This window comes from Phragmites australis, chromosome 18, assembly GCF_958298935.1.
Source record: "Phragmites australis chromosome 18, lpPhrAust1.1, whole genome shotgun sequence".
NCBI lineage: Eukaryota > Viridiplantae > Streptophyta > Magnoliopsida > Poales > Poaceae > Phragmites > Phragmites australis.
In genome coordinates, this window is record NC_084938.1 from 21,357,128 (window position 1) to 21,370,945 (window position 13,818).

The window sequence follows — 13,818 nt, forward strand, 5'->3', positions numbered from 1 at the left end:
TAAGGCTCATCCATCTCTCTCTTCCTCTTTTTTTTCTACTTTCTCTTTCTCCTCTATCCTTATAAAAAAATGTTGAAGGAAGGACTTACAGGACTCCATTAGATACGAAATGGTAGGGGGCTAACCTCCCCTCTTGGCCTCTTGGATGTGCCCCCTGGGAGCGAACGCTACATATGTTGTTCTCCACTCTCCTGGCAGCGCGGCTAGCACAGACAGAAAGCAGCACGCTTTGTGCGCTTTACACGGCCGACGCTGCTGCGGGTGTGCGCATGCATGCGTGCATCCAACGAGCTGCGGGGAGCCGGGGACGGCCGGCCTCATCCTCAAGCTATAGGCGAGGCGGGCGGGCACACCGCTGCCTCGTATCAGTTGCTTCCCGCCGAAGGGTCGATCGAACAATCGCACGCGACCAGGTCCAAGCGATCGAGCAAAGCAGATGATACTAGCTAGGTAGTATATGCGAGAGAACGTGAAAATGATCAGAAAGAGCAGTCCGCGTACGGCACGAGCAGCACATGCGCGCCACAAGCTCTTGATATCTGGACTGCTGAACACAAGAGGGGTCAGATATTTGAGCCTGAACGAAGGAAGATATTCGAGAAAGCGTGGCAGGGGAACGGCCGATCTGGATTCTGGATGGAAGTGTCAGTGTGGCTGGAAAGTGGAAAGCTAGTACTAGCGCAGTAGTGCTGCTGGATGCAGAGATTCTTGATCTTTCGGGCATTGGATGTCAGAGATTCTCGATCTTTCGGGCATTGGATGTCAGAGATTCATGATCTTTTGGTTTCTGTATGTCTGAATTACTTACGGGCGATTAGCGATGGAACTGGAAGGTGATCAAACGTAAAACGAGTTATCAGGTGTCGCCTAGGTGGGAAAAAACTGATCAGTTCGAAAGTAAGCAACCGATCGACTGCTACACCTGAAAAGCACCTGTAACAAATATTACTAGCGCAGAGCACGCTTCCAAAATCTCTTTCATGTACGAGTAACTCCGTTTCCTGTCCTTACTCCTTGTGTCCTGTGCCGCCTGACTCCTGAGTCCTGACCTTACCTGTTCAGCAACACCACACACACCAATATTTCTCATCATACAGATAACAGTTTTCAGTACTCAGTTTGCGTACTCTTGAGAACGAGAGGCCTTGTCCAAACTCCAGAGACCGCCGTGTTCTCTACTACTGTCCTAACCCCTACCCGTCAGGCCATCACCGTCTTCTTTCCCGCCATGGATTAACCATTCAATCAGTGCAAAAAGAAAATAGAGAATATTTTAGAGTTAAATAGAAATATTAAGATAAAAAATAAAATAATTATTTTATCCTCTATCAATACCATTTTTTTACATCAGACCTTCTTTACCTGGAACCTTTATTAGAGATCATACCGGGGTGCGACATCGAGGATCCAACCCTAGTGGATCCGGCAGCACCATGTTGTTTTACCATCACGTTCTTTGTGTATATTAATATTATTTATTATGTGAAAAATGATACATAATTCTATTGAGAAAGAAGTTACTTAATAGAGAAGGTAAGATTATAAAATGTAGACTAAAATTAGCTTAAAATTATAAAATATATTTTGAATATTATAGAAAAAACAAAAAAAATCTATTTTAAGACGGATGGCGTATATAAACCATGGGGTTCAGTCCATGCCCCGAGCAGAGCACGCAGGCCACACTAACCGGCTAAGCTAGTGCTTGCTAGCCATGGCGTCGACGTCTCTGATCAGAGCCATATCCCAGCTCCTCCTCGTGTTCTTCGTACTACTCATCCTCCTTACCAATGCGCACACCCTGACACCGTCGCCGCTGCGGCCGGCGCCCACGCCTCCGACGGCGGAGGCTGAGGCGACAGGCATTTCGCCCGGGCTCGTCTCCACGATGCGCGAGACGCTGGACGTGATCAGGAACGTGGCATCCATCATCTCGTCCTTCCCCATCGGCGGCATCCTTGGCGGCGGCGACCTCCGCCTCTCGTCCGCCGTCGCCGACTGCCTCGACCTCCTCGACCTGTCCTCCGACGAGCTGTCGTGGTCCATGTCCACCACCTCATCGTCGGCCTCCCACCCGTCCAGCGCAGGGGCAGGCGGCCGCCTTGGCACCGGCGACGCCCGCTCCGACCTCCGGTCGTGGCTGAGCGGCGCGCTCGGGAACCAGGACACCTGCAAGGAGGGCCTCGACGAGACAGGCTCCGTGCTCGGGTCGCTCATCGCCACGGGGCTCGAGGCCGTCACTTCTCTCCTCACCGACGGCCTCGGCCAGATCGCGGCCGGTGACGCCGCCACGTTCTCTGCGTCGTCCCGCGTCAGCTTGAGCGACCGGCGCGGACTCGCCGAGGCTGGGACCCCGCGCTGGCTGCGCACAAGGGAGCGGCGGCTGCTGCAGATGCCGGTGGGGCCCGGGGGGCTGCCGGTGGATGCCGTGGTGGCGAAGGACGGGAGCGGCAACTTCACTACGGTGAACGCGGCCGTGGAGGCGGCGCCGGCGGAGAGCGCGGCCCGGTACGTGATCTACGTGAAGAAGGGCGTGTACAAGGAGACAGTGGACGTCAAGAAGAAGAAGTGGAACCTGATGCTGGTCGGCGACGGCATGGGCGTGACGGTCATCTCCGGCCACCGGAACTACGCCGACGGCTACACGACGTACCGCAGCGCCACCATCTGTGAGTTCGTCGTCCTACTCCGCTCGTTCCCTCTGTTCGTTAATTCGTGAAAAGCTGACCATGCCGTCCCGAGTCATTTTAAACTGAAGTAGCACCAAACGAGTTCATGACTTGGTAGCGTTAGTTTAAGCCGTGTGATCCACATCCATGGCTAGACCGGCTAAACGACGACGGCCACCACCCCCAGATTGTAGATGCATGATGCACAGTATAGGAGCACGATCATCGTCCTGTGGTCCATGAGTCTAGAAGTGCAAGATCACATGGGTGAAAACCAGCACGAAAAGTGAATCGAATTTCACTATTCACTAGCATTGTAGTGCTAATAACTGTGTACCTCACACTAGAGATGATTTGGTAAGGCTAAGACTCAGTCACCTGACAGAAAGCTCATTAGCCCCTTGATAAGATGTGCATGTGCCCGTACGTCAGATGGTCAAGGAGTCATCATTGGACTGTGGACTGCGGTAACGTAGCGGCACATGCCACAAATGTGACTGTATACACATGGTGCCGTGGCATGGATCACCAGAAAGGCAATGGAAGTCGGTACTAACCGAGGGCAGCGCTCTGTAGTCTCTAGTCTGTACCAAACACGGACGAGGCGGCATGGTTGGTGTGTCAGGGAGCCGTGCAGTAGCAGTGGTGTCTGACTATTAGTAAACTGTCAAATACCTGATTAGTGTTGAGGATACTTTCCCTTATCAAATCATGTATCAGAAGATGAAGACTTATACAAGTTAAGACATTTAAAAGGATATCGAAGTCTCATCATGTGTAGTCTCGGCGATAAGGCTTGAGGATTATGGCTTGTTGAGCGCTTATTGCTTCCGTTTGGCTTGTTATGTCTTATTCTCCACAGGTCTCTTGACTTCATACATACATACATACATATGTATGTATATATATATGTGTATATATATATATGTATATATATGTATGTGTGTATATATATATATATGTATGTGTGTGTATATATATATATATGTATGTGTATATATGTGTGTGTGTATATATATATATATATGTACACTTACTTGTTTAAGGAATATTCTAACACTTGCGGATAATTTCTATACGTCCAGTGATTTTTCTAGATACAGTCATATGCTTGAGAATCGAAAAATTTTAAGGGATCTATACACATATAGAACATGTGCATATGATAGTCCTATATTAGTCATTATTAAATGGTACCACTTGATGTGTTGCCATGTTGTTACTATGCCCTGACACCACTTAAAATAGAGAAGAGTGGACTATTCTTGTGCCTCAATTCTGCTCATATCTTCGCGGGTTGTACACCTGTTGAGGGCGGGCGGGATTGGGTTTTCGCTCACGGGGTTGCAGATCTGGGCTCCAATTGTGGGTCGGGTTGGGGTAGGGTCGATTTTCGCCCACGGGCGTCTGACTCCTAGCCACCGCCCACCCATTCGCTTCCCAATCGACGTCGCCCGCTCGCGCTCACCGTTGGTCGCTCTGCGCCTACCTGCCTCTCGGTCGCCTTTGTCCGCTCGCCTCCTAGCTGTTGTCGCCAGCTCACGCCATCGCTGGCCGTCCCGCCTCAGGCCACGCCTGCTCGCCCACTTCCACCCCCCGCCCGCCCTCCTCCCGGCCACTGCCGCGCGGGTTTTGGGTGCCTATGTGGGTTTTGGATCCTCATCAGGTTCAGAGCTAGGGGCATATTTCTACCCGTTAGTCGAATCAGGTCCGGGTCAGGTTTTCTGATTCTGGTTTTGGGTCGGATGCTTTCTGGCTGCACCTGGCCTCGACCGGACCCGACCTGTTGCTGGGTCTAATGTTGTACATGCACACCCCATCCGTTCCATATAATATTGAGTAAATTTTAAAAAGCTATAACTATTTTAACATATATTATAAAAAACTATAACTTCTAGTGCTCGTTTTAAAAATCTACAATTATTTTGACATATATTGTAAAAAACTATAACTTTCCCACTATAGCCTTACATATCATTCTCTAGCAATATGTAGGCTTACTATTATATGCAATAGAGGATAGTAGGTGGACATACGATAAGAAAATTGTTAAAATAGTTGTAGATTTTTAATGAGTACTAAAAGGTTATAGTATCTGCAATATATGTTAAAATAGTTATAAATTTTTAAACTTACTCTACAATATTTCTTCTGTAGGAGTACCATTGAAAGTCATATCACCTTCCTCGCCTTAAATATACGCAACCTGCAGCATTAACATCTGGATATCCTGTGGTCGCTATGCAGCAACAAGGTATTAAGGTCTGATTGGTTGACTGCACGAGAATAACATGATTTATTGGATATGTATAATCTTAAAAAGAAATATATTTAATTATCCATACGCACTATTTTAGTCTGTTATGACGGATCTAAATATATGCCTACAGTCTGACTCGACAGATACAGATTTCTGCATCTGCTCATATAGGCGACACTACTTGTTAGTGGTATAAAATCATTTTCATACGAACAATTAATCATAATCTTAATTTTTATATTTACTCATATAATCTCAGATTCGATCAACAAATAAAACTTAACTTAGTCTATAAAAACAGATATAACCAATTAATACGAACAACTAATTACATCATAATTAAATGAACCACCGGTACCATCACTGGCACGTAGAAACGCGTGGTGATTCCCTTGGCAAACCCCCAAGGTCAGTCGCGGATCGAGCCGAGTCCTCCCCTCACCAGACACATGCACCAATAATTCGAGGAAATGGAAAAAGGCTGCTGCTGCTGCTGGGACAGGGAGGGACTGTGATCCTCTGTATTGGAGAAGCCAACACAGAGAGGCTACAGTTCTCTGCATTAGGTGAAAGGTAAAAAAAGAGCTCAGGTGCTACAGTAATTAATGAACAGTGATTGGTGAGGTAATAACGATTAATTAATGTAGGATGCTGTAGCTGTTGACTCGTTACACTGTTCACACAGTTATTCTCTACATTAATCGTAATTAAGATAGAGGATCCAGATCCGACAGGGAGAGTCCGTATCTTCCGCTTCTGTGCCTCCAGCCTGCGTTAGCATGTGCGTGTATCTTGCTTTCTCGCCTTCCATAATCTCGGGCTCGGTCCAGTCTCGGATTTTTTTTAAGATGGCTTGCTGAATTATATTAAAAGAATAGGAGAAACATAAAAAAAAAACAAATTGTTCAACTGACCTTTGTTAGGCTTAAGCAAAAAGGAGCGAAGACGACCTGAGCTTTAGAACCACCTAGTAGGCTGAAGACTCCAGAAACAAAGAAAAAAAGAGTACAATCTTACTATAAAGAGCTCTAAGCCAATTATCACGTCTGGTTTCTTTGACCAATATTCTCTTTTGTTTTTCGCACAATTGATATCACATCGAAACTTTGGTTTTAAAAGATCCGATGAATTTTCTCCTTTTAAATATTCTATCAAAAATATATTAGTCCTTCGTTGAATTCCCTGATGTCTCGTTTATGAGCACAGCAGGCTTGTGTACGACACATTCAGGTTGCAAAGGTTTCATCTGGTCTGTGCTTAGATAGTTAGGTGTTGCACTTCATGACCGAATTGATTAACGTTGCTGTCCATATGATCAGTGGGGCCTTGCTTCCCTGTTCAGACGAGGCTCTCCTCAGTGCCTGTTCTGTACTCAGGAGGCACGAACAGGTGCCGATCGCATGCGTGTATGGAGACATCCTTTGACCTGCTTACTGTTTACTCACACGCCAATCCCATCATTTGATTGCAGTAGTAGCAGTAAGCTCGTACAATTAACTATCAATCTGACGCAGTTAGCATGTCCTTGTCTCTGACGTGGCGCGTGCAATGCAGCCGTGAACGGCAAGGGCTTCATCGCGCGGGACCTGACGTTCGAGAACACGGCGGGGCCGGCGAAGCACCAGGCGGTGGCGCTGCGGTGCGACTCGGACCTCTCCGTCTTCTACCGCTGCGCCTTCGAGGGGTACCAGGACACGCTCTACGCGCACTCCCTCCGCCAGTTCTACAGCGACTGCCGCGTCACCGGCACCGTCGACTTCGTCTTCGGTAACGCCGCCGCCGTCTTCCAGAACTGCACCCTCCTCGCGCGCCTCCCGCTGCCCGACCAGAAGAACTCCGTCACCGCGCAGGGCCGGCTCGACGCCAACATGACCACCGGCTTCGCATTCCAGTTCTGCAAAGTCTCCGCCCACGACGACCTCCTCCGCGCGCAGCAGGGTGGCGCCGGCAACCAGACCGCCGCGGCGCCAACGCAGACCTACCTCGGCCGGCCCTGGAAGCAATACTCCCGGGTAGTGTTCATGCAGTCGTACATCGGCGCGGTGGTGCGCCCCGAGGGGTGGCTCGCGTGGGACGGCGAGTTCGCGCTCGACACACTCTACTACGGGGAGTACATGAACACCGGGCCCGGCGCCGGCATCCGCGCGCGGGTGAAGTGGCCGGGGTTCCACGTGATGACCAGCCCCGCGGAGGCCAGCAACTTCACCGTGGCGCAGTTCATCGAAGGCAACATGTGGTTGCCGCCCACCGGCGTCAAGTACACGGTCGGACTCACGTCTTGAGTCTTGGTAGTGCGAGAGGTCTAGAGTTAGCTGTGCTATCATACTACATCAAACAATACATAACTAGCAGGTGGCCCGTAAAATTACACGGCTAGTACATGCAATTGTTCATGTACCGTTGTACCATTCTAATTTTATCCTAAATTTATACTTTACTTTACCATGGCTGCTCATCATTTTGCTGTTACTATGCTTGCTCCTTACATAATTCGAAACTGTGCCTATCATAACAATATTTTCATTCGTCTCTTTCCTCTATTTCACGTAGATTATGCTCCGCAGTCAATTATTTTTATTTTTCTTTACTATTTCAGTCGAATTAATTTTGTTTGGGTTGCAAGATCATACTCCATCATCTACGTGGTTTGCAAATTGTGCATTTCCCTGACGCATTTTTAACGTTGTGATCTTAAGCTACACAGTTCAAGCCTAATGCATGTAACCCGTGCCCTCCCGTTGTACCGTTTCACTTGAATGTCTTGCTTTGCATATCAATAGTTTCGTTAGTGTTCCTTGTCGCTACAGAGGTTACGATTCTACCATCAGTGATTTACTGCTACGTCTCAGCTAGCTGACATCACGACCTCGCGGTTGCACCTATAACCTATCCTACCAATGATGTCAGTGGCCGTATGGGTCAATGGATTTTTCTTTTTTGTTGCATCTGTCACGGTCATTTGCCATTAGATACATGGTATAAGCTTGTCTCCCGCTTGAACACTACTACTCTTTGTGGCATCCTAAGTGTTGGTCAATCGAGTTTCCAGCCTGTCTACGTCATCATCTGAAGGGAAAGAGAATATGTTACATTTTTTTAACACGTGTAAATGCTTGTTTTCCCACGATCGGAATAGATTGATTATTCTCTTTATATTAGACTGAATAGATCAGTCATCCTCTTGTATCGGATCATATCTCTCTTTTTTTTACTCCTCTAGCTATTTTCTATTATTTTATCTTCTCAATTACATTTGCATTAAAAGATCATTTGAATTGCAACTTTGATCTCTTAAATGCATACAGTTGCATGATCTCTTAAATACATGCGGGTGCAACCTACTTATGCATTAGTTAAATAATGTTGTCTTTTTTTTTGTTGGCACTTGCATTAGTTAAATAATGTTGTCTTTTTTTTGCTGGCACTTGTCTTTATTTTTTAATAATGGCATATGTGGGTGATTGAGAAATAAATATAGGGCTATTTTGGTTTTTTTTAATGTCACTGGTGGATAATTTATAAACAGATATATGGCACTTTGCTTTATTTTTTCTATCATTAACTTAGTAATTTCTAGCTCTTGAGAGCAAATAAGGAGGCTTCTTTTGTGGGTCAATTACTAATATAATAGATACTATTTGTGGAGGGAAATATAAGAAAGAAGGGAATGGTGGATAATATTAGTTCTTGGTTGGGGATTTTAAACACAGGAATGGAGGAGATTCAGTTTTCTTTGCGGGTTTGTGCTCTGTTTTTGTTCTGAGGACAGGGGCTACAACCTGCAATCAGTACTGCATCTGCTACTTCTCGTCTTCTGCTTTCAACGAGCCTTTTCTTCAGAGTCCAGATAACTTTGGAGATCAGCTCCATTGTATCACGAGCTACTTTACAGGAATTTTTGTAAGACTGAAATGACCTGAATGTAAATTTTACTAGGCACTCATAGCCGAATCCCTGCATTATCCATGGCATAAGTTAAAAATATCACGTTGTAAAAGTTCTGTCGCGACGTTGTAAAATCCCTGTATGGCAAATCAGTTCTTCGGAAAATTTCAGTTGGCTGGCTCAGCGGCACCTAGGCTAGAGCTAGACATCAGCTATCCTTTTTCCAAAAGTGCATGCTTTCTGCAACTCATTATATGGTACACTGAAACGAATCTGATACATGTACAGTTCCAAATCGATCAGTACATACAAGTGAATCAATGCAAGTCATACAATGTACATGGGACATGATGATCAGTAGTAATTCAGTATCACAGCACTTCTTCATCGATCAACAAGCCTCTACAAATTGAACAGCTCCACACTTGGTATCCGACCACGCATAACGATCAGACCATCCTCCTCTGCTTCCGTGATTGTCGCATTCTCTGGTCTCCTCGGAATCAGAATATCAGATACAAGTGCGCCATTAAAATGTTCTCACGCCCACAGGCCGTACTTCACCGGCGTGCCGGTGGGCTTTGATCCACGGCTCGGCGTGCAAGAAGCTCTGCACGGTGAACTTGGCGCGCGGCCTCCTCCTTGCCGATCACCTTCTTGTACCCGGGCCAGTTGACGCGGCCGGCCATGTCGGCGCCGGGCCCCCTGTTCGCGTACTCGACGTACCACAACGTCTTGAGCCCGAAGTCGCCGTTCCACGGCAGGTACCCGGCCTTGTCGATGAACCCGGGGATCTCGGACTCCATGATGAGGGTGCGCGAGTACTCGCGCCACGGGCGGGCGAGGTAGCTGCTGATGGCGGGGCGGGACGCGTCCTTGAGCGCCGACTCGGCGGTGAAACAGCAGTACTGGAACACGAAGCACGTGGACTTGCGGCCGTCGGCGCGGCCCTGCGCCGTGGCGATGTTCTGCTGGTTGTCCATCGGGCGGCGGAGGACGAGGATGCAGTTCTGGAACACGGCGGCCGCGTCGCCGAAGACGAAGTCGATGGTCCCTGTGAGGACGCAGTTGTGGTAGAACTGCATCTTGGAGTGCACGTACAGCGTGTCCTGGTACGCGTCCATGCGGCAGTTGAGGAAGATGGACTTGTCGGACTGCACTAGCAGCGCCACCGCCTGCTGCTTCGCTGCGCCGGCCGTGTTGCGGAACCCCAGGGCGATTCCGATGAAGCCGTCGCCCAGCGCATCTGCGTTCAAATTAAAAGCGCGCGCGCGCGCGCGCCAGTGAGAGCACGCGTACAATACAAACGCGCGATGTGCAAGAGGCGCGCAAATATAATGTTGTTTCTTATCCTCACTGAAGGTTGCGGTTTTGAAGGTCTCCTCGTAGACTCTGGGTTTGTTTAGATAGGTCGTGGTTTTAAAATTTCTAGTTAGCTGAGAAATTATTTGTGACAATTAAATTTTATTATTAATTTTTATAATAATTTTTTAACTTCTCAATACATATAAAAGTCAGAAAAAACAGTTTGAACCTGTTTCTCAGTTTTTAATTTATTTTAATCATAGTTATTTTCTTAACAAGTTAAAAGCCATAAAAGCCAACCCTTTTTTAGAGAAAAAGGTGGTCCTCCTTCACGTGGATCACGTACCTGTCTCGCGCGAAAGAGCAGAGGAGTCATTGGTCGTATGCTCAATCTTTTCACAGTTGGTTTTGATGAGAAATGAACATGCATGCATGCACACGCGTGCGCCCACACCTTCCGGTGTACGTTTTGGGCATGGCGTTGAGCGCGTCGTTGATGGCCTTCAACTTGCCGCTACCGTCCTTGGCCACCACCACGTTGGGCGTGAGGCTGGTCTGGAACTTGCCCTTGAGCTTCCTCTCCTGCCTGTTCAGTGGGGTGTCGCCCCCCCCCCCCCCCCCCCCCGCGAGTAGTTGGCCATCGGCTGCTGCTCAATTTCCTCGTCCAGCACCGCGTCGTTCTCAAGTAACCTCCAGTGGCTGACCGCTAGGATGCTGAGCGCGGCCAGGAACGACGAGGCCTTCTCGATGATGGCCAGCGCGTTGTTGGTGAGCTCCTTGCCCGACTCCATGGCGTCCGTCATCTTCTTCTTAAGGTCCCCGTCGGGGAACCCGTCGATGCACGTCTCCTGGTGCGTGATCACCGCGCTCAGCCACATGTGGAGCTGGTAGCCGCGCTTGGTGAGCACGTCCATGCCGCCGATGTCGATGCCGCTGAGCGTGCGCGCGAGGTCGTCCTTGTCGTTCTCGTAGATCTCCTTGCAGTCCGCGACGGCGGCCTTCACGCGGGGGTCGTCGCTGATGATCAGCCCCGAGCGGTTGAATGCCTTCTCGATGGCATCCCCGATCACCGCGACGGCGGCGCGGACGATGTCCTTGGGCGACGACGCGCTGGCGTTCGCGGCCTTGGAGAGGCTCTTCTCGTAGGCGCCCCTGTAGTCGGTCTGCGCGCACACCGCCTTGATGCTCTTGGACACGCTGATCAAGTTTGACCCCGAGCCACGCCGGACGGGGAAGACGGCAGCGAGGAGGAGGATGACAAGCCGCCGTCGTTGGTGCTAGCGTTGTATGCGACGGCGGCGCCGCCCATGACAATGAGGATGAGGACGATCGATGCGCCGGTGGCGGCGACCATGACGCGCCTGTGCTGCTGCAGCTGCCTCTCGACGCGCCGCCGCTCCGTGAGCGAACCGAAGTCCGAGAAGGCCGTCGACATGGCCGGCGGTTTCTTTTTCTTCCTCCTCCTGCTGCTTCTTTCTCTCTCCCTCTGCCCTTACCCGGTGAAAGGCAGAGAAGATGGAGAAAGAGCAAGGGAGTGAACGGAGAGGGAGCCTCGTTTATTTGTGATTCTGAAGAAACAATGGCGCTGATAGATTCAAGGAGGTCTGGTTAATTTGGGGGTTTGTTCTCGTTTCTTCCCATGCAACAACAATGGCCGCTAGCTTGCCTCAACATGCATACCTGACTGGCAGCTTCCTATTCTTGCCTGCTTGCAAAATTGCGCTCATTTTACTTCTGAGATCAAGCATGCTTCTCCCTCCTCTCCATCTCCTGGGAATCTGCTCGTGTTGTGCATTCATGGTACCCGGATTCGAGTGTGAAAAGAAAGTCAACGCATATTGCCAATAGCTGGAGCTCGGTTCGGATGCGAACTTTAAGTGGGCCATTCAGCCCACATTGTTGGCCGGTTTGGCTCCCAAAGATGGGTCATGAGATCAAACCCAAAAAAACATACGCGAATGTCGGCCAGGTTGGGGGCTTGGGGCAGGGAGTTTTTTTTTAAAAAAAATAAAAAATTATAAATTTAGACTCTGTCTCCACCTATCTTCTTTCAGCATAGAGCGAAAGGTTTAAAAATAAAAAATTATATTTTAATGCTCTTAAAATTTAAAAACTATCGAAATAGTTAAAAAAAATTATATGTCGTGAAGAACGTTACCACTTGGCTCTTAAAAGAATTTTAGATAAAAATATAATTTTTACAATAATAAATAAAAAAGATAGTACTTATAATTTTTCAAAATATAAGTATATATTAAAAAAATTATTTAAAATATATATATAAAGTTCGTGGGGGGAGGGGTGCAGGCCTTCAATAGATGCTTCAATCTCGGAAAGAAAGAAGAGGAAATGAATCTATTTGACTGTTAAGTGACCAACTTGTTTTTATCAGGCTATCAATTCGACTTGATTTCCTACTTATTTAGATGTAGTAGCTAAGATATTTTTATTTCCTACTTATTTAAATGTAGCAGCTAAGATATTTTTATTTTATTATAAAAAAATACACTATCACGCAACCACACTCCACCACACGCGGACCTGAAGAGGGCAGGGGCGCACGCCACAAAGCGCCCTACCACGACTCGAGCCCGGGTCTTCACCATCAGACCAAGCGCTCCAGCCGCGCGAGCTAGAAGTCGTTTGCAAATCACGCTGTCAATTGACTCAGCCAGAAAACGACGTGTAGCTACAAGTCCTACCTGGACGAACTGTGACCTCAACCGAATCCTAGCTCTGCAAGTGCGATCTTGGGTAGCTGTTACTACTTGTTAGCCTCCATGACGACACTATTTTTTTTGGCTTGGGCTCTTGTTGGGTCAGCGATTCCATGTTTTTTGTTTCTTCGGCTCATCGATGTCAGGTTTGGAAGCAAAGGAGAAGAGGTGCCATGAATAAGCTTGAGGATCAAGAGGAAAGTGGCGAGGGCTTCTACAACTGAGGAGTTCGCCCATCTATTCATCTGAATAGGGCCATTTTAAGCATGTCTGCTGAATATCCGTTAGAGCATCTCTAACCGACTACTTATATTTGACCATCTATTCCTCTTATTTAGAGGCTCCTCATCCAAATTTCATCATCTACGTCTTAATGCGTTCCAACCGGTCTCTCATATTTGACTCCTTATATTCGAATCACCTCTATTTTATTAATATCTGGTAACTTTCTCAACACCCTCTCTCTCTCCAGAGCCTCTCTCCCGACGCCGGCTAGAGCTCCCTCTCTCTCCCCACTCCTTCTCTCTCCCCGACCTCACTCTCCTCGAGCTCCCTCTCTCCAGGCCTCCACGGCACGGGCGAGCGGGTGAGGGGGCGACGACGCAGCGTGGGCGGGCAGGCTGGTGCGGGGCAGTGCGGTGGCGCGGGAGGGGCTGTGCGCGGGTGCGGTGGCGCGGGTGAGGGGCCGAATGAGGAGCCCCTAGATGTAGGGGGATGAGGGAGGAGATTTGAGGGTTTCTTAAATAAAGGGAGCCGGATAGAGGTCGATTGGAGACCGATTTTTATCATTTTTCCCTTCAAATATAGGATAGGGGTGGAAAGAGGGCTCGGTTGGAGATGCTCTCAGTCCATTTATTTAGCTAGCTTATGAACGCTCTTACCTAATGAAACTTTGAACTTATAAATGCAATCTTGTAACTCAGATTTCAAATCTTTCACGTCCAACTTTTACTCGAAACTTTGAAAAATTGAACCCTAAAAT

The 13,818-nt window shown here is 48.2% G+C and overlaps 1 protein-coding gene and 1 pseudogene across 1 annotated transcript; one reads left to right on the forward strand and one right to left on the reverse strand.

The window, feature by feature from the left end:
* Window positions 1–1,676: 1,676 nt before the first annotated feature.
* Window positions 1,677–7,344, forward strand: LOC133898436 (pectinesterase-like). Its single transcript, XM_062339127.1, has 2 exons — window positions 1,677–2,669; window positions 6,484–7,344. The coding sequence occupies exons 1-2, from the start codon at window positions 1,715–1,717 to the stop codon at window positions 7,209–7,211; spliced, it is 1,683 nt and encodes a 560-aa protein (XP_062195111.1). The 5' UTR covers window positions 1,677–1,714; the 3' UTR covers window positions 7,212–7,344.
* A 2,010-nt stretch (window positions 7,345–9,354) lies between these two features.
* Window positions 9,355–11,554, reverse strand: LOC133898609 (putative pectinesterase/pectinesterase inhibitor 45; annotated as a pseudogene).
* Between the last annotated feature and the right edge of the window lie 2,264 nt (window positions 11,555–13,818).